The sequence below is a fragment of the Vipera ursinii genome, assembly GCF_947247035.1.
Source record: "Vipera ursinii genome assembly, chromosome: 5".
Lineage (NCBI taxonomy): Eukaryota > Metazoa > Chordata > Lepidosauria > Squamata > Viperidae > Vipera > Vipera ursinii.
The window spans coordinates 37,332,761-37,354,535 of NC_139518.1; the positions used below are offsets into that span (position 1 = coordinate 37,332,761).

At 36.9% G+C, this 21,775-nt stretch overlaps 1 protein-coding gene across 1 annotated transcript in view; it reads left to right on the forward strand.

Moving 5' to 3' along the window:
* FARP2 (FERM, ARH/RhoGEF and pleckstrin domain protein 2) overlaps positions 1-21,775 on the forward strand; it is an 84,271-nt gene that overhangs the window by 45,412 nt on the left and 17,084 nt on the right. The window contains exons 14-26 of the mRNA XM_083363610.1: positions 2,683-2,834; positions 4,590-4,679; positions 5,203-5,336; positions 6,848-6,926; positions 8,256-8,493; positions 10,160-10,290; positions 11,064-11,132; positions 11,235-11,324; positions 12,754-12,836; positions 13,409-13,527; positions 14,292-14,455; positions 17,791-17,898; positions 19,604-19,755. Coding sequence (XP_083219736.1) covers positions 2,683-2,834; positions 4,590-4,679; positions 5,203-5,336; positions 6,848-6,926; positions 8,256-8,493; positions 10,160-10,290; positions 11,064-11,132; positions 11,235-11,324; positions 12,754-12,836; positions 13,409-13,527; positions 14,292-14,455; positions 17,791-17,898; positions 19,604-19,755 — 1,609 coding nt within the window. The remainder of the gene's footprint in view (positions 1-2,682; positions 2,835-4,589; positions 4,680-5,202; positions 5,337-6,847; positions 6,927-8,255; positions 8,494-10,159; positions 10,291-11,063; positions 11,133-11,234; positions 11,325-12,753; positions 12,837-13,408; positions 13,528-14,291; positions 14,456-17,790; positions 17,899-19,603; positions 19,756-21,775) is intronic.

The following is a 21,775-nucleotide window of genomic DNA, read 5'->3' on the forward strand; positions in this document are numbered from 1 at the left end:
GATGTAGCTATAATATGCATGTTAAGTTTCCAGAATCTATATGCATGGTGACCCCAATTTTTTTTAAAGATTTAAATAATAGTTCAAACTAGACTTTGCTATGCGTTGTACTGTACTTTGGCATAACGTGCCTTTTCCAAGTATTTTATTGGTGAAATGCTTATTGAGATAATAGATTATTAAAGGACAGCTAAAACTACTGGATTTTTTTCTTTTAACTAACAGATGTGTGTGAAATTGAAGATATAATCCTGCATCATTTTGGTATACCTGTGTTCCCACTTCTTTGGCAAATAATTTCTATTTGTATTTTAAACAATCTTCTGCTGCTAAAAACCTTCACATAACTTCACTGTGTCATGATGCAGGCAGAACAAGAGGATGCAGTGGCAATGGAAGACACATCTCTTACATGCTCAGAATATTTCATCCACAGATACAAGGTCTTGGATAATTGGGAGACAGGGTATCGAAACTTCAGGACAAGATGCTAGATTGTAATGCTCCTCCTAGGCATACACTTAAACTAGTGGTTTTGCTCAGGTTTTGAGTCTTTCTACAAAGGAAGCTGTGTACGTTTATTTTATTAGATTTTTTTTAATCCCACTTTTATAAACGACTCACGGTGGCGAACATATATAATACCTCTTCTTCCTCCTATTTTGCCCACAACAACAATGGTGTGAAATGGGTTGCACTGAGAGAGTGATTATCCCAAAGACACCAGACTGAGTTTTCATGCTTAAGCCAGGCCTAGAGTTCAGAGTCTCCTGTTTTAGGCCAGCACCATAACCACTATACCATGCTCTCATACATATTTCGATTAGACCTTCCTCAATTTTGTATCAAAAATACTTCTATCAATTGATTTCTTATAATAAAAATATTTTGCTAGAGAGTAACAAATTCTGAGACTATATATTTTAACTTAGATAAATATTCATAGCATTTTGTGCTCTTTGAAATAGCTTAAAGAAAATAGCAAAGAAAAATATTTCCTCCTGAAAAGGAACAATAAACTGGACTGGTTGCAAACTGCATAACAGACATTAATTCATTTCCTCCTTTAAATTTAATTTCTTGAACTAAACCGGTTTTCCAGTAAATGGTTTTTCCTCCAAATAACAAATGTCAGTAATTTTCATTCTTGCGGATCTTACAGACGCTGGCACAAGTGGAAAATATTATATGAGCTAATGTATAGTGCAGATATGCAGTGGTTTGGCATAGAATGTTAATAGTTAACTTCTTCCCTGAATCTCTTCCAGGTGACTAAGTGTAACATTATTTAGCTTCCTCAGACTGCATATTTGTACTGAAACGTCCTTTCCTTCTCATGCTACCTCCCCCTTACTTCATTCACGACTTTTTAAACAGCTTTACTTCCTGAGTCAAAAGACCAGCAGCCAATATTGTAGCAGAAAGCTTGCAGTTGGCTGTTTCCCAGCTTTCTAATCTACCAAAGTAAGTCTTGGAAAAACTCTGCACGTCTGCTTATTTGTATCATCACTGTACAGTGACATTTTTGGACACTTTGACATAACTTTAAAAAAAATCATACAATTAAGAATAAATGTCTCCCAGAGCACAAAGACACATGTTGTTTTTCTAAGAATACACAGGGTGGAATTTGGAGTGGGAGTGGCAAACTACCATTTGAAAGCATTCTTTTCGTATCAGCATCAGCGTAGGAGACTTCTCTGCAAAACAGTTCTGTCATGGGAAACCAAGCAAGATAGTTATTAGTTGCAACATCAAAAATGTCAGCCAAAGTGAAGGTTTAAATAATGATAAGCATTTTGTTTTCCAAATAATAAACAGCAATGCTGTGGTACAAAATTTATTTTAAAGATCTGCCACTCTTGAAAGTGAGTAATATAATTGCTTGCAAAAAGAAAACTCTGGACATCAGCTACCGACTTTCTGTGCAGAGCACTTGATATGTGCCAAATTTTAGAAGGAAAGCTAGAAAAATTGGACTACAAAGTTTAGTTTGGAATCTATAATTAGTAAACACTTTGACAAATTTGTTGCTTCTCCAGTTGTCTCTCTCTATTTCCTGGGTCTCGTCTCTTGGCAATTATCTTCTTGTGGATGACTCTTCTTCAATGGTGATTGATAACTGAAAATTGTCACTATATAATTAATGATGCAATGTATTTATAAGGTTGTGTCAATAGTTAGCTTAAGGTTTTTCCAGAGAGTTTGGTCTCCTTTTCCTAAAACTACATTTCCTGTCTTTGCAAAAAGTTTCTCAGATTAGTTGTGCTGTATTATGAAATGATGAAATGTGCGTATATTTATGTATTTTTGTTTTTCATTTCCACTTTTCCAAAGGCATTACGATTAGCATGTTGTAGAACTGTTTTATCCAAAGGAGCATGTTAATTCAGTGCTGCACAACTTCGATTATTTAAACCTAAGAATTACAGGTGGTGGTGGGGATTGACTTCATTTTTTGTTTATCTAGAATTCAAATCTTTAGCTAATACTGGTTTGAACTTGAGCAAATCATAACATTTTCATGGACTATTTAAAATATATGAGGGCTTATTAATTTATTTTAAAGTTAAAGGAGGCAAGAATTGCTTTTACATAGATTTATACCTACTTTGGCATTTTACAAAAGGAGATATTTAACTATTCTCTTTCCCCTTCCTTCCTTTCTTATGTAATGCTTAGGTCCTCAACTATCTTCTTTTAAAGTGAAGAGTCCAGTGTCCTTGAGTCCCCCATTACAGGAAACCGTGAGCCAGGGCTCATCTCCTCTGCTGAGTCCTGTCCTGAGTGATGTTAGTGAAGCCAGGTTTGAAGAGGATGAAATGAGACATAAAGTAAGTGGGTAAAAAGCAGTTGACAACAAGTAGTACAATGTCCAGTCCTCCTTATTGCATTATTCTCACCGTGTCATTTTCTTTGTTAAATGTTAATATTATTTGTGCAAGTTTGCCAATGCCTGTCATAGTAGTCTTATTGCAAAGGACGCAGTATATTGGGGCCACTTCGCATATGATATCTTTGTTGTGTGGCTTTCCATCCAAAAGAGTTCAGGACAAAAAAGTACACTACAGTTACCAGAAATAACAAATGCTGTATTGTCTTTTCATAGCCAGGAATCAATAAAAGTCTGTTCTTATGAGCTCATGATATTTTTACATTGAAGTTAATAATGTATACATTAAATGCAATTTAAAGCGTAAACACATTCAACAGTTATTCATTTTTAAAACCAGACTATTAGAATAAGGCTCATAGTTATGGGCAAAGTAAGGGCTTACACAAGATTTTAATGCTCACTTTGCAAATTCAACAAAACTGGTAACTGTAGTTTCCTTTTGCTCAAAATCATGTAATAAGATGTACAAGATGGTGATCTACTACCTAACTGGATAATTAATTATATATTGAAAAATATCCAGTATTTATATTATGGTTCACTGTGACCAGAAAATTATTCACTGCATGATTTTTGTACAGTACTGGTGTCACGAACACACTCCTAATGTTAAGATGACCATTTGTTGAAGACATGCCCCCATAACAAAACTTCCGCCTTTATCCTAACCTGCTAAGATAGATTGAAGCTAAATCAAAATCATCCAGCAGGAAAATTGTGTTTTCACAATTTTCTGGAAAATGTAATATAAACTTCTAAGTGAGCATTCTTGATTCAGTTAGAGAAAAATCCTGAAGGAAGATTGGCCTGTTGCAGGATCATTTCCTTCAATGTAGCTCTGGTGTCTTTATGGCTGCCAACGAGAACAGAAACTGCCAGACAATCAAATTTTGTTTTTTCTGATTCATTTTTTAAGGCTCAGATAGAAATGGTGACCTTGAGGAAGATTGCCATTCCTATTGAACAGCCCTATCTCCAGGTGGTTGGTTTTCTAGGAGAACAGCTAAGGAAGGCAGATCCTTCACCATCCCTGCTTTTTTCGCTTTTCTATACCTGCCCTTCTCTCCATACTTTCCTTACAATAGCTTCTAAGACTGCTCGTGCATGACAGCAGCAATTTTTGGGCCTTGTTTTGGAAGTGAAGCAAGAAGACATTATGAGCAATGTTTTTTAAAATGTGAGGTGTGGGGAGAAGCCCACTGACTAGCATTGCTTCCACTGCTGTTTGAAGCTAAAAGGAAGTAGTATTCTGTCATGTTATCCCATACATTTTGGTTCAGAAAACAAAGGAACTAGAGAAATTACACTGGCTAGTTTGCCTAACTGGATAAGGATTCCTGTATGTAAATAGCAAATGGATGAAGTTTGAATGCAGTGTAATTCTCTTGGACATTTAGTCTGCATTAGAGTGCTCCTTTTCATCAGCCTTAACTCCTGTTGGTAGTACATTCATGAATTAGGCAAAATCACTTGCATTTCTTGGTTGCAGGTAAAATGTATTGAAAGCAGCCAGTTTGGACGTGGGAGAGAAAGAGAGAGAGAGATGTCTGAGAACTAATTGCCCAAACAATACTTTGGGGCTTATTTATCTCAATATATATTTTAAATGTTAGAGCAATTTGAATACAGTAATACTACATGTTTCATGTAGCATTTCTACTTTATTTACTGGGAATTTGTTTATTTCTTTCAGAAATGCTCAACAGATAAAGCATATTTCATTGCAAAGGAAATCCTTGCTACTGAACGAACATACCTAAAAGACCTGGAAGTTCTAACTCTAGTAATTCATTTAAACCTACATTTATTAGCTATTTCCTCTTTCCTGAAGAATTATTCAATTATACTATATGCAAGAATATATTTGAATCAGTTCTGTTTTTTTAATCTGCCTCTGTTACTCATTCAAAGAAGATGCTCAAAATTCCATGGCTAATGTTTGTGCCTTTCCATCTTCCCAATGTTCTGATATAGTTTTGTTGTACTGTATTTTAGGAATTGTAGGATTGTGCAGCAGGTCAGATTTGAAGGCAAAAGATGTTTCTAAGTGAATGGGGTGCTTATCTAACACTAGTCTGTAATTTTTTCTTCACAATAGGAAATTGATTTGTAGGGTTTCATTTTTAAGATATTTTATAAATGTCCCTACATGCTTTTCTAGATTCTTTCATATTAGTTGATCGCATAGTTAATCTTAAAAGAAATATTTGATCATGCTTCCAGTGGGAGTGGTTTTGGTGTAGAAATAAAGTAAATGAATAAATAGCTAAAATCCAAGCACTACAATTCATTTTTTCCTTATGCAGTGGTTCCGCAGTGCAGTTGTCAAGGAGAATGCAATGCCTGAAGGTCTCATGGCCTTATTCTTCTCCAATATAGATCCTATCTATGAGTTTCACAGAGGCTTTTTGAAAGAGCTTGAGCAGAGATTAGCACTCTGGTAAGCATTATTAGTCATATGACTATGAAAATTGGATTTCTAGAATTCTGTGATAACCTGACAAAACTCCTTTCCTGTGAAGCTGCATGAATACATATTTGAATACTGTTTGGTAATGATCTGTTCCATGAAATCAGTTTTCTGAATGGCACTGATTTGTATACCAATTGTATAATATAAACTCTCTATTTGGTGATTGCAGTTATTCTAGTGAGCAAATCATTGTTGTATTTATGAGATAAATGTTTATTTGGATGTATTTAAAAAATACACTACATATACTTTCTTCCTTATATTTTAATTGGTCAAAAATGATCTCCGAAGAAAATCTAATATTTTTCATAACCTTATAAAACATACTGTTGAAGGAAGAATACAATAAGCTCAAACATTCCCCCTCTTGCTTCAAATTAAATGTTTATTTTTATGAAGAGGAAGAGAAAAATAAATTTGTTCAGTGGCAAAAAATAATGATTTGTTTAGATAGCAAGATCTGATAGTTAATAAATCGAGGATGAAATGTTTGAACCTCTTAATTCACAATGGATTAGTTCATGAGAGGGGTTTCAGAAAGAAGGAATATGGTACATAACTGGTTGCAGCATTTTCAAATGACTAACATAGCATTGAAAGAATTGCAGAAAGAAGGGCGAATACTTAGAGACCTGAGTGAAGTTGAAACATTTGCTGGGTCTTATTTATAAACTGCTAGTGAAAGGATTCAGAAACTGAACAAGTCAAAGACTGCATGCTCATATAGATGCAGCATTTGTATGTAGTATAAATATGCAGTAATGAATTTTGCTGAAAGAACATTGTCAGATTCATCCCAAATGTTATACTTCACCCATTTATTCATTTGTATTTTATTCTTTTTTCCATTTTCCTGTTTTTTTCTTGTTTGCTTATATATCTTATTCAAAATGTTGAATTTAGTTGATAAACTTATGTTAACAATTTTCCTGTTTTCCTTTTTTATATTTTTATTACAACATTCCATTATGAGCTATAAATTAGATGATGACACATTAAATATGAAAAGAGACACATAAGGACTTAGAAAAAAATATTTGTTTTTTGAATTTTGATAATTCAAGATTTTTAATATATTTCAGAGAGAACCTCTTTGCTCAGGGATAATTTTGGGTGAGTTCAGAGACAGATTTGAAATTCTGAATGGAAAAGGAGACTATTCCTCCATTCCAGAAGTGTCAAAATGAATGTATCACTGAAAAAGGAACTGCTCTCCAAAATACATTGCAGTACCTAGGAGATTGCCTTTCTGGGAGATTTGTCTTTCTTGCTCATATATTCAGATTAAACTACAAAGCAGAAGAATGATTAACCTGCTGAGAAATTACTGCAAACAAGTTACAGTGTTTCTTTCAAAGTTACTGTGGGTATCTTATTAGCTTTGGAAGAAGAGCTGTTGTATCTATTGGTTGGCTCTGAAAAATAATTTTAGACTCAAGTCTTCCCTAGAGCTCACTTTTTCACTCTCTCAATTGTAGGGAAGGACGATCAAGTTCAGGTAAAGGAGATTGTCAGCGGATTGGTGATGTCATGTTGAGAAATGTGCAAATATTGAAGGTATGGAATATCTATAACTTGTGTTCCTTCCCCCCCCACTCATTCTCATTAATATGGTGCTTATGTGTTTTAATGATAAAAATGGCAAATGTTATGTAGGAAATTTAGATACTACAGGATCCAATCTAGGCTGGTCACTGGGATCAGATGTTTAGTCTTCTTAGCTTTTGGACTCATGCTGGAAATTATCCACAGGGAACTTCTCTCTCACCAGAATGTGTGCTTTGGGCTATACTGTGTGTAGTATTTATGTGTTACCTGGTTGTGCACGGCATTGTAAAGATCGCTTGGAATGGGAGATACTTTTGATGTAATCTACTAGATCCCTTGCATGGATTGCATCTGTGATTATGTAGGACAGACGGGGAGGAAGCTAACCAACAGGTTGCAAGAAGACAAGCGAGCGGTCAGACAAGGAGATCCAAACTGATTGGTAGTCTCACATTGCAATGAACAAGGACAGACATTTAATTTCACAGCAATTAAGATAGTTGGCCATGCAGGTACACAGAGAGCCAGGAAAATGATTGAAGCCTGGGAAACAGGCCTCTTGTCACTGAACAGGAGTGCTGATTTACCACCAACTTACAGGTACTTGTGAACCGAAGACTTGGCAGCACAAGAAACAACAGCCAATGGACTCAAAAGCCAGCCATCAACACATCGATCAACAACTAAAAAGCCACACATAAACAGGCATCACATAAACACTACACATAGTATAGCCCAAAACACACATTTCTGTGAGAGAGAAGATCCTCAAGGATGCACTTCAGAATGAGTCCGAAAGCTCAGAAGACTAAACCTCTGGTCCTGGTGACCGCCCCAGATTGGATCCTGCAACATTATCCTAGAGCGTGTATATTTGTCTTCATTTGTGAGATTTAGATATTGTAACTTCACCATATAAAAATTGTAATTTAAATATCAATAGACAGTCTAAAAAATTAATCTGCATGCTACCACATATATAAAGAAAATTATAACTATATATGATTATATAAAATTATATATTACTACTTTGAAAATGTTATAGTGATTCTAAAATGCAGCAAATTCCGGTGTTCTCTGATGAATTGTAGGCTATAAAATCTCCATTGTTCATTCATATATTGAGATTCTTAAACTTACAAAATATGTCTAATATTTTGTCTTGAATAAAGATAGAATTCACATTTCTAAAGATTTATTGTAAATTTTTATTGTTGCAGACTGATTGATTGAAATTCCTTTTTAAAGAAGTATTGTTTTTTCAATAATTGAATATTTCAGGTAAAGAGATTGCATGATTTTATAATCTTTATAGCTGTGTCTTCTGTGATCCCATAGGAATTTACCAACTATCTGCAAAAACATGATGAAGTCTTGATGGAGCTTGAGAAAGCAACCAAACGTATTAAGAAACTGGAAATAGTTTATAAGGAATTTGAACTCCAAAGAGTTTGCTATTTACCCCTTAACACTTTCCTGCTCAAGCCTATCCACAGGATAATGTACTACAAGTTGATCTTGGGAAGACTTTGTAAACACTATCCAGCAGATCATCGAGACTACACTGACTGCAGGAGTGAGTAATAGATCAAGCAAATGCTTACAAAGCATTTAGCTGACATTTTTGTTTTCTTATTTTATGTTGCTAACTGAAATTGAGTTGGTGAAATTATATAGCTACAGAATTAGTTCATTCAATTTTGTCACCTGAATCTTTTGACTATAAAATAATAAAATACATTTTAACACCTTCCTCACAGTCACCCATTTTTAGTCACCTATTTGGATCACTGCAATGCGCTCTACATGGGGAAGCCACAATTGGTCCAGAATGCAGCAGCACATGTAGAGTGCAGCAGCACACACAATCCCAAAGGTGCTTTTTCAAGAGGCAGCTGGACTTCCTTATTATTCTTTGAAGACATTTCGCTTCTTATCCAAGAAACTATTTCAGCTCTGACTGGATGGTGGAGAATGGAAGCATTTATGTTTCTTACAGACAGCTGGTCATTTCCATTCTTTTAGAAAATTGTTGAGGCCACTTGGAGGTTTGTCTGTGTCCTCAGGGTCACCTGAGTAGTGCAGATGGGTGTGGAGCCTTCTTGGAACTGCTGAAAGGACTGTGTTGTGGAGCTGTACTTTCTGCAGGATGTTTTCTGCCCTGTTGAACACAGGAGCAGGCTGTTGGGGATAAGTCTGTGTTGTCTGCATCTCAAACTGAAGCACAAATAGTTCCTGTAGAGTGCAATTTTTATGGAAATTCATTCATATTCCTGCAGCATTCAAGGGTGTTCATCCCAAAGTGCATAGTAAATGTCTATGGAGATTCTCAGTCTTCCAGGTCATGGTTGTCCCAAAGGTGCTTTTTGAAGAGGCAACTGGACTTCCTTGTTTTTCTTTTCTTTCTCTTCTCATCCAAAAAACTTCTTCAGCTTTGAAAAAAGCAGCTTTGAGACAACCATGACCTGGATGGCTAAGAATCTCCATAAGCTTTCACACACAATTTTGGTGCCCAACAGTTCACCCAGTAATATCACTGCTGCATGAACTGCATTGGTTTCCAGTTGCTTTTGGGGTGCAATTCAAAGTACTGATTATCACCGTTAATGTCGTACAGAACACAGAGCCAGTTTACTTTTGGAACTGCCTCCCTCTGAGGGTATCTGCCCATCCTACTAGGTTAGATATGATGCACATGCTCCAGGTTCTCTCCCTTGAATTTTACATTTTGATGGGACATTGAAAGCATGCCTCCCCAGTGGCTAACCTAGCCCCTTGGAACAGCCTCTCCTCCAATATCAGGGGGATCCTTACTGTTGTAGTCTTCTGGAGGACTGTAAAGACCTGTCTCCATGCGTCCCCCCCTCCCTCTCTCGGTCACAGCATTGGGCTAGGATGAGGGGTTGAGCTGTGAGGATATTTTTTCAGGCATTTGGAGATGATTCTTTTAATTATGATTTATGGATTGTTGTGAGCCACTGAGAGTCATTATATGAGATAGAGGGCCATGTAATTGCTGTGAACATTTTGGGTATCCAGGTAAAAATAAGTAGTTAAATTGTATGATATCTCAGAATTATGTTTCTCAATAAACCTCACATTTAATAGGTTTGTATAATTCAGAGAAAATTTGAATTTTTTTAAAATAGATGTACTGATGATATCTTAAAGTATGCTGTAACTTCATCCTTGATGTTCTGATTGTTTGCCTTTGGGTGGGAATTTTTGGGGTAATTCTGTAGATGCACTGAAGGAAATAGCAGAAATGACATCACAACTTCAAAGCAGTTTGATCCGGTTGGAGAATTTCCAGAAGCTAATAGAGCTGCAGCATGATCTTCTTGGCACCGATAATCTCATAGCACCTGGAAGGGTAATCGGTTCTCTTCTGTGTTGCAATCTTCTTTGTTTTTACACAGTATATTGGTGTGCTGCTTACTTATATCCTATATCCTTGCCTTAGGCATTTGTTGTGTTACTTTAGAGTTAACTTAGGCTAATGTTTTGCTGCTTATCAGTGAAATTATACTTGCATGTACCTTCTAAAATATGTTTCTAATATATTTTAACCTTATCCTGAGAAAGGCTCATATTGAAGATATCAAGAGTATTGTTATAATGTTTTGTTCCATGTTAGTCTGCAGAGGCAATTAGGGCAGATTCTAAGTTTCTTTCTCCAGCCATTGCTCCCCTTTTATCTGATCATTCTCTAGACAGCATCTCTTCCCTTGGCCATTCTCACATTCCACACGAGTACAGCTGGACATAGAGTGACAGCTGCTGGGAGGGAGAGGGTACACAAGGGCATGCTGGTGGCCAATGAGCAGAATGCAAGCACAGTGGGGCTGGGGAAGGGTGGGTGGGTGGGGAAGAGCTGCCCAAGTAGCTTATAAACTTCCCTTCTGGCTTCCCCATTGAAGGGAAGGTCACAAATTGCAATCCCATGACCATGGGATGCTACAACTGTCATAAGTACAAACTGGTTGCCAAGCATCCAGATAGTGATCATAAAAGACTGTGGAGTATTAAGGTCGCTGGAATTTCAAGAATCAGTTCAGCACTGTTGTAATTTTGAACTGCTATTGAATCAATAGTAGTTATGCGAGGACTATTGGAGCCAATTTTTCTTGTTTGATTGTTCCACAGGAATTTATTCGAGAGGGTTGTTTGTACAAACTTACCAAAAAGGGCTTGCAGCAAAGGATGTTCTTTCTGGTGAGTTGAAACCTTTGCTCAAGGCTGTCACAAAACACAGCTGTAATCAAAGGTTGTTTTTAAAAGACAAAAAGGTTTGACAAACAAAAATGCCTGCCTCAGTTTTCAGATACATTGCTGTATACAAGTAAAGGTGTAACAGGGACCAATCAGTTTAAAATACGAGGACATCTTCCTCTGCATGGGATGCTGGTGAGTAGCTCTTCATACAGCTACCAAACATTAAGATAGTATGATCTCTCTCCTCTTAATTTATACTTTTTTCATTATAGTTAACTATTAAACTATTATGTTTAACTATTAAGTTATTTGTAAAAATAACAAAGGTGGGATAGAAACAAATGAGATAAATAAATAAATAATCATTGCCAATTGGATATTCCTGGTGGCTCTGGAATTTTTTAAAAATGTTCTTACAATTTTTGTATGAAATAGAAGAGCAAACTTTGTCAATTTTCTGGTGTCAGAACAATTAAGAAACTAAGGATGAACTTATCATTATGCTGTTCTTTGTACACCTACAGTACGTGGATGTTGCAATTTCTGTTACTCCCACACCTGGGCATTGCATGCTCTTTTACTTTCCAATGAACCTTTTTTCTGTGTTTTATGTTTGATTTTCAGCTGATAGTTCTGGATCCTCCGGTAAGTACCGGTAATAAGCAAGACAAATAGGACTGCTATGTTTAGACCTATTAAAGTGGCAACGTAATTGTAGCTACTAGTTTTACCCTCTAGAACAGAGGTCTCAAACTTTGGGCAACAGGCCAAGTATGTCATTCAGTTCAGTCATTCATGAACTCATACAACAGGGGAGACAGAAGTAGGGCAACAGCTTATAAATCTTCCCTTAGGTTAACGAAGGAGCATACTGTACAAGGGACTCATATTCACAGCTCTGGGGAGGCCCACCTGGGACTGGCTGGAGTAGAAGAAAGAAGGGAAGGCACTTTTGCTGCTCCTCAATTCAAAAGCCAACCACCTGTCATGATTGCTCTTGTGTACCTTTAAATCTCCTACTCTTCCTGTGTAACCCTAACCTCAGTTGCTTAGGAATGTGTAGTTTTGTAATTCTCTGCAGATGTCTTTTTGATGCTGCTTAGAGGCTTCTGTATTAATGTAGGAAAATGTTTCCTTACTGTGGGTGTCAGGCTAATGAAGTAGTCTTCAAGAAGCCCCATGAGGATAAAAGTTTGTGTCGGCCTTACTAGATAGACGAGACAGGAAACAAAACCAGATGAGCTAATTTTACTTTATTATAAAGTGACATTAAGAGAAACTTGCAGGTCTGAAAGTACTTCTCTTCCCCATTCCCTTTACAGCCCAAGAAACCAGGGAAGGTCTCTTCTAAGCCTCTTGCCTCACTCACACTCCTTCTGTGAGCTAAGCTGCCCTTTACCTGACCGGTCCTTTGTATCTTGTTGCCCTGTCTCCCAAGATCATTCCCTCCTAATATTACAGTTTGAGACCCCTCAATTAGAAGGTAAATAGCCGTTAAATTAACAGCGCTTTTTAAAAAAATAGCTGATAGGTAGATTGCCACAATTTTCATGCCATTTCTTTTATGTCAGAACACATGGCATTGTCCGTTGAGTGACCAGGCATGTTTCTGTTGTTACAGGTGGAAGAGAGTGAAAATGAATGGTCTGTCCCTCATTGCTTCACAATCTATTCAGCTCAAAAAACTGTAGTAGTGGCAGCAAGGTAAGAAGCTGCTCAGTAGATCATCGGTGCCAAGGAGGTGATATGTATGTTAATAGTTCCAAAGGAATATGGATGCATGCACAGAGAATACAGGCATACCATCCCAACTCTGTTCCAGACTATGCAAAGAAGACTCAGATTTCATGCTTCTCCAAGTTATGGCAGAGTGGATGCATTGAGACAAAGTTCCTACCTGGAGGAACATCCAGAGAAATAAATTGCATCCTGCACCCTAAATTTTGATATTTGCTAATATGATTGTTGTTCCCTCTTTTCCTTTTGTTACCTCAGATTTCAGAAGAATTGGAAAAAATATTGAGATGTGTGGTTGTGTTTCAAAGTAAAATTTTTAATAATTATATTTGAATGTAAAATGATTATGGCAAGATTCTGGAGTAGTCAGGATGTTAGTATTGATTCCAAACCTTTCTATTCCAGTATTCTTTCCTTTCTATGAAAAAGGAAAAAAGTATATCTATATATTGGATAAGCAGTGTTTCCTTTAAATGTAAAATACATTAACAATTTATCTATGAACACATGATGCTTAATGTTTTATCTGTGCCGCTCAGCACTCGTCTGGAAATGGGAAAATGGTTGGAGGACTTGAATATGGCAATTGAAATGGCCAAGGAAACTGTTGAGAAATCGGGCATGTTCCTTGAAAATTCTCTATCCAACCGTTCTAACAGTAAGTACCATGTTTGTGATTTATGATAGTACATTGTGCCTGCTTTCTTAGGACAGCAATAATATGACCAGTAATAACAGGTAAAAAATTTTTGGCTAAATAAACTATACCCTCTCAGATGCTCCTAATAATATCAGTTTTGGCAAATAAGAACTTCCAATTGTTAAATATTAGTAATGAATTTTGTGGTACATGATCTTTTTTCTCCATTATTTGTATTAAAGGTAGCTATTTTTTGAACCCAGTTTTACAGTAGCTACAAAATAGATTTTTGAGAGTTGTATACTCCTAACTGACTTATTTTATTGTTATGAGATCCCATATGACATCTCAAAAACTACAGCATTGTTATGTAATTTTTTGTATACTTTCCTCACTGAAAATCTGATCCAGCCAGGTGGGTTACAAATTTGTGACTTCCTCTATACCAGGGGTAGGCAACCTCGGCTCTTTTATGACTCATGGACTTCAATTCCCAGAATTCCTGACCCAGCCAAGCTCCCCTAGCCAAGCCAAGCTGGCTCAGGAATTCTGGGAGTTGAAGTCCATGAGTCATAAAAGAGCCGAGGTTGCCTACCCCTGCTCTATACTAACAGTAAATTATCATCAGTTCCAAAACGTTCTGGATTGCAAAGGTCATGGATGCTAGAAACAGTTAACTTATGGGTGACACCTTTGAGAGAGACCTACTTAAGAGATTCTCATCACTATCATTATCCATGTACCACAGTCTCTTAAATGTTTGCTCCCTTCTCCTCCTTCAGGATCCTCAGATGAGGTTTCTCTAGAGCAGGAGTCCGAAGAGGACATTCATTCTTCTCGTAGCTCCCTGGACAGGCAGAGCCACCACCGTGCCAACACTACCATACATGTCTGCTGGTACCGCAATACCAGTGTCTCCATGACTGATCACAGTGTGGCTGTCGAGGTACCCAGCAGCAGTTCACGCATCACTTTCACTTGCCACTCTTTTTGGTTGCTGGTTTCTCTAACTCTATACATGCATCTGCTTTTAACCTTCATCCTCTTCATTGCCTTTAGTAATTTCAGTAGCCATATGAAAAAAAATTAAATTGCAATAAGATTTTTATGGTGTGTGTATCTCTGCATGTTCCATTACAAAGTAGAGCTTTGAGGGCAAATTATTTCCAACTCTTTAATAGTGACTTTATTCTGAGCCATTTCTCCAAGACGAAGGGGCCTTATATTGGAACAATCAATAACATTGAGGTTGCTGCTCAACTATCTCTCCTAATGAGAGGAATTTGAGGAGATTTTCTTTGTACCCTCCAGCCTGATCTTCCCCGTTTTTAATTACCGGTATGTCCTTAGAGTGATTTCTCCCCCTCGATTAAATTTCTTCTCACTGTGTTCAGCTTCCAGAGAGTTATGGCACTGGCAGGCAGACATACACCTGAGCTCTCTCACATAAATGTCCCTCTACCATTCCATTTAATTGAAAAGAATAAAAAAAAGCATTTCCATTATTTATAGTCTCTTGATCTATGGACAAATCTAGATTTGCAGAATGTCCTATTCTCATAAAATGTCCCCCAGCAAGTGTTTATTTGGAAGGAGTGATCTGTGCTTCAAGATAACATATATGCACAGCGTTTTAAGAGTTATAAAACTCTTAAATTTGTCATTACTTTTTTTTTAAAAAAACATAGCAAACATATTCAGCTCTTCTGACAGAGCCCCTGGTGTCTCTCTTTTCAGTAGCTTCTTTTTAGTATGTCCTTTTTCACAGAATGTCTTAAGGGAAATAGTGCAACCTGGAAGAGGTTCCTGCTGGAGAGAGGAAGCTCTTTCATGGAACAAACTCAGAATGGAAAACAAAACAGTCTTCTACAGCCCTTCCTCTCAGATACTGATGAAAGGGAAAGGAATCTGTGTCTATGTATACCTTTGTGTTCAAGCAAAGATAAGTGAATGCAGCAGTATGCACGAAAGTAGATTCAGGGATAGAATGTCCAGACTTAGGTTGTGTGTGTTGGCTTTATAATTTTAGTTACAAAGATTTACAACCACAATGGATTTGATAATTGATTGACAACATACACTCAAGAAGGATAGGATCAGTGTTTTTCAGCCATGGAAACTTTAAGGTGTGTGGACTTCAATTCCCAGAATTCCTCAGCCAGCATGAACAAATAATCATTTAGCCTTCACTGCCCACTGTGAAAGAAATCAGCTTTCTGACTGTGGAATCATAAATGTACCACCATGTTCGCTCACTAATTCTAACTAACATTTTGCTTTGGTAAATGCATTAATCTTCTTTTCTCATTAAAGCCTTATGATCTCTTTGCACCGCTGATTTTAAGACTCATCATTCATGAGCCTCACACATCTTCAAATCATTTATTTTTTTACTTTTTACCTTTCATGCTATTTTAATGATCTTTTCAGATACCACCTTTACTTATTCTAATTTTTTTTCTTCCCTTTTCTGCCTTGCACCTCCTTCCTCTGCTCAGTTTGCTGCTCTGTTGCTGTTTCTCCAGAGCTTCCTCCTCGCTATTTACTGGGCCAGACTCATCGGCCTAACACAATCACCCATGTTTGCTGGTATCGGAACCAGAGCCTATCCCTGTCTGATTATCTATGCATGATTCAGGTAAACTGCTTCTTTCGGTCTTAGCAGGCAGGTATATTTTTTACACCACCACCACTCACTCTCTGAAATACTCTTTTAGTATGCATCAATAAAATCTAGCATATTGAGCCAATGATAAGAAATCATTTTGTTTTGTGAAAACCAGAACAATCTGTTTTGTTGATTATATGCACATTTGCACACTTGCTCAGATACCATGGCCTTTTTTTATTCTTTCCCTGCAGCCCTCCAGATGTTAAATTACATCTGCCACCAGTATAGTACATTGGGTGCTGGCAATTCTAATTCACCAATGCCAGATTCTAGAAAACTCCTTTGTACTGTAATTTTGTTCATAACAAACTAGGCTTCTTTTCCAATAGTACTTTGGGGAGTGGTGTAAATTACTCTGCATAGCTTCTACTTCTTTTACTCTGTGTTTTTCCCCGAGTCTATTTACTATATTGTCTCCTTACCCAGATTCGATTTAGTTCTTTGCATGATGTGAGAACTAAGCCACCAGGGAAAAAGATTTAACTGGAGAAACTAGGGTTGGAGATGGTTTGAATAAATTCAGTGGTGATTACTTTTTTGGGATTGTCATTGGTTACTATTCTATCCTGGCTAAGGAGGAAATTCAGAATACATCCATGTATCTATCGGGAAGGTATTCATATAAACACTTTTTAATATGAATATTAAAACATTATAGTAATATACCTTAGAGCATTCTTTCCCAACTTGATGCCTTCCAGTTACGCTTGAGATGTTGAATTACAAGATGGCTGGGAATTCTGAGAGTTCTAGTTCAGTACATCCTTAAGAATGAAGTTGGGAAAGGCAGTCTGTTTTGTCATTCTTCAAAATTAGACTCAACTCTCTCCCACTCAGAAAATTGAGAGTTCAGTCCTAGATAGTGGTAAAGGTTTCTCTCTCTGGGCTCAAAGAAAAAGTATCTGCTGGAAACTCCACATAGTCCAAGAGCCTTGGTGGAGCAGTGGGCTAATGCCTCCTTAAGTAACACCAGATGCCTGCAATTAGTGTAGGTTCGCATCCCACCAGGCTCAAGGTTGACTCAGCCTTCCATCTTTCCGAGGTAGGTAAAATGAGGACCCAGATTGTTGGGGGCAATAAGCTGACTTTGTAATAATGCCGCTTGGGGTGTGTGTGTGAAAGCCCTAATAAGCAGGCATATACATAGAATGAAGGCTACTGCTAAGCTTGTAAGCCGCCCTGAGTCTTCGGAGAAGGGCGGGATATAAATGGAATTTTTTAAAAAAATAGCCGTCAAGAAGGGCATTTGGCCAGTAAATGGTCAGCTCCATTCAGTCACCCTGACTCTGTCCCAAATTAAGAGATTACAGGGTTGTAAAAAGACAAAAAACGTAGAATCGGCTAACTTTGTACCTTTTATGCATTTCTCCCTACAAATATCTCACTTTCACCATTAGAAGCTAATAGATGTAAGCAGGAAAGAAGCGGCCTTGTGAATGAAGAAACTGGTGATACAAAAATCAGCCGTTCACAATGAATGTTATGTAACATTTCTCAGCCTAAGAGAATCAGGTCTCAAGAATAGCAATTTGTTTTTAAACTACTATAAGCAACGTCAATAGACTTTTGCTGTGGTATCTCACAATATTATTTCTCCTCCTCCTTTATAGAACCAACTATCAGGGTATCTGCTGAGGAAGTTCAAAAATAGTAATGGTTGGCAGAAGTTGTGGGTTGTTTTTACAAACTTCTGTCTGTTCTTTTACAAAACACACCAGGTAAGATAAAAGTTGCATATTTTCAAGATGAAAGTATACTGGAATACTAGAGAGAAGACTTAGTTACCCATATAGCATAATGATCACCCGTGAATGCACATCGTTCTGTGCCTTTATCATTATAGATATGTAAGCAATTTTGCATGCCTGCAGTTTTTGATAAGCAATTGTGATCTATATGCTGTTTTAAGTGTACTCCTTCAACCACTAACTCAATTTCCTAGCCATCTGAAGTGTTTTTATGACCAACCTCTTTCTTTACTTCCTCCAGAGTAAATTTTATTTAGTTGTGACTCTGGGCAGTGCACAAAGGATTAAAACCAGCACCCAAACATAATGTATCAAATGGAAAATACTAATGTTATGCTGCATTATATTATTACAAGAATTAGGTTCTTGGATAGGGGATCTTCATGTGTGTGAAGGCCAACACCAGCTAAAGAACTGGCAGTTAGGATTGAACATGTTTATAATAATAATAAGCACTGCCACATAACTCCCTAGACTTAAAATTGTTGTTAAGAAAGATGCAAAAATCTGAATGGTGGACATTGCAGTACCTGGAAACAGCTGAATACAAGAGAAACATTGATAACCACAAATCTTGGACATTGAGAAATTTCCACCTGTCTATTACAAATGACAAACACTGTTTGGATCTGTGCATATACTACAGCTATCTGTTACAACATCCTAGGTTCCTGGGAAGAAAATGATATGTCTGAAGGCCAATAGCAGCTAAAAACTGGAAGTGTGACTTCATGTTGTCATCAACAGAGAATAATAACATCAAACAACCTGTGTCTATCCTGGGTCCTCAGATTGGACTTGATAGGGGGATAAAAATATGAAATCCTGTCTAAACATCTGGATGATTATGCGACTAACCATAATAGTTGCCGGTATCTGAAAATATTCCAAGAGCAGAGCAGACCAGTTGATTTTATTTCATTCAGTTCAATTTCTATGCTGCCCATAATGATTCTGCAGGGAATGGCAAATGTTTGCACAAAAGGTTGCCTTTGTAGTTTGATCCTTTTTTGGAGTTGTGAATGTTGTGTAGTTTCACCGTGTGAAACATCCAACCACATGCAGTGGTGTAAAAGTTTCAGTCTCTATAGCTATTTCTTAATAACCTCATGAATAATGAAGTATTCTTATATGTGGATATGTTTTTTAATATAACTAGTGATGGTTAATTTTTATTGCCTCAAAGTTTAATATAGACACATTAGGCCTATTCAAAGAACTGGAGTTTCCAACTTAATTAGACTGGCCCTTCCAGATATGGTACAAAACTCATACATCAAAACCACAATAGCTTGCTCAGTTTTTGTACTACTCTGTTTTTCTCCCACCTGCCTTTCCAGTAATATAGCCCAGATAAGCCATGTGGCTTTGCAAATATTGCTCACATCTGATTACAATCAGCTTCCAGCACCTTGGCCAATGGTGAGGTATGGCAATTATTATTGTGGAATCATACATTATCTCATGATTTAGAATGATGGCAATTTGCTGGCTAATTTTATATTTTGTGGATTTTTTTCCCCATGGACTAATTTGGTCTGTAGTCAGAGATTGAGATACACCTTTCATATGCATTCTTTAAATGATGGCATTATTTTATATATAACTTTATAAATTATTGTGTTTGTAAAGATTAGCACAGAATTGCCTAAATAAATAAATAAATAAATTCCAGGATGATTATCCACTGGCAAGTTTACCACTTATTGGTTACACAATCAACATGCCCACAGAGGCGGATGGCATTCAGAAAGATTATGTCTTCAAACTGCAGTTTAAATCTCATGTCTACTTCTTCAGGGCTGAGAGCAAGTATACCTTTGAAAGGTAAGTATGTACCTTAATCAAAATCTATTCAAGGAACTGATTACCCCAAGTTGTTACTTTAGGAATACTTGTATATTGGCCTGGTAATCCAATAAGAAATCCTCTTGTCTTTAAGAAATGGGAGTCCTGATTTACGCACCCATTTTGATAATCGCTGAAAAGAAATATATAATAGATGCTAGATTCTGCTGGGGCAAAATTGGCCTGAATCCATAGAAGAACTTTTCTGTGCAGAGGTAGAAAATGAACAAATGTACTTTGTCAAAACACATAGGAGCAGCTATTTAATGCCCAATCAGCCTATAATAAGCTGGTCTCATTCATCCATGGACTGGCTAGACACTTGGCTGACCTTTATGCAGTGCTTTTTTTGTAAAAGAAAAAGGTGCCAGAACTCACACATGTCATACAACCCGCCTTGCCTACCCTACAAGGTTCCATCCAAAAAAGGTGCCGGAACTCCGTTCTGAGCATTCTATGAGAAAAAAAGCCCTGCCTTTATGTATCACTAACATATGGCAGGGTAATTTGGGCGTATTCCTCTTAAAAATTTGCCCACTCAAATTTCAGGTCAGTAAATGAATGAAAGAAAATGAAAACAGATAGAATAGAGGCAGATAAATGTATAACCCCATGATTCTTATTCATTATTAAAAAAAATACTTCCCTCAGTTGATCTAACTAGTTAAGCTGTGTAGAAATCCAGATTCAAAGGGCAAAATGTATTACAGAGCTCTTATGGATATGCATGTAGACCTGCTAGGAACATATTAAGCTATGCATGGCTTTCCCCCAAAATACACATCAGATCTAGAGAATGGCTGTGAAAGCCCAAGAAAAACCCAGTGTTCCCCACAGACTCTACCTGCACATCCATAAGTGCTCAAGTCTTTCTTTTCCTTTAAAATTTGGATCTCTATATAAAGATCTCTGTTAGATCTGTCATCTAACCTCTGTAAAAAAAAATCCCTCGTCAAACTTGATGGATCATTTAGTATAAACAGACGATGGTGTAGTTTCATTAATGAGTAATATGTTTATTTAGTGCTATCTTTACTTTCTGGTAATATGTAATATTAAAACTTATTACAGTCTATGACCTAACATACTGTACATACATACTGTATATGCATATATATTTATGTATTGTATATATGTACATAAAATTCTACATTATTGATAACAAAATAGTTAAAAAGAAAAAGGTGTGGGGGGAGGATAAAGTATTGAAAATATCAAATAAGTGCAGTTTTCTTGGACAATATGTGCTGGGTGATATGAAATCATAATAGCATTGAGAGCTAGTACACCTTTGGAGAGCTAGTTAAACCTTTGGATGTTGCTTTTCTCATCAGGTGGGTGGAAGTAATAAAGAGAGCCACAGGTTCTCCTGAAAGATCCAGCCTTCTGACCACAAAGGATGAAAAGGAAAGTAACATAAACTGAAAAAAAGGTAGAGCTGGCTCTCTGTTGTAAATTATGTGCAGCAATTTGGTGGAAGACAGGAGTCTTGACTTTGGCAACAATCAAAGGAGAAGACTTCTGTTACTTGCTGTTGATCGTGGTCAATTTTGCTGTAGTATGAAACATGGACTAAACTTCCACTGGACTCAGATCCAAAGAGAAAACATGGGTGCTGGATTTATATATGGCTCGATGTTATTGTTTCTATTTATAAGAATAGAATAATTGGAAGTGTTTGGTTGGTTGGAAATCTTGTGATTTTTAAACTGATTTCCTAAAACCCTTGAATAGTTTGTATTTAGTAATAATCTTTGTGCAACATGCACACCAGATAGGCACCCCCACCCCATCTTGCAAGCCATCTTTACACTGTTTATATGGTATTTCAACTTGCAGTAAAATGGAGAGTTCTGAAAATTGCCAGCAACATAAATTTTCATTTTGCAAAACTGATATGATGCTTTTTTTTGTTGAGGAAGCAAGCGAATTGACTGGAAACTTTGCTCAGAGCATGCAGTTAATTCTGATACAAAGGAAATCATGTCTGTATCACTGC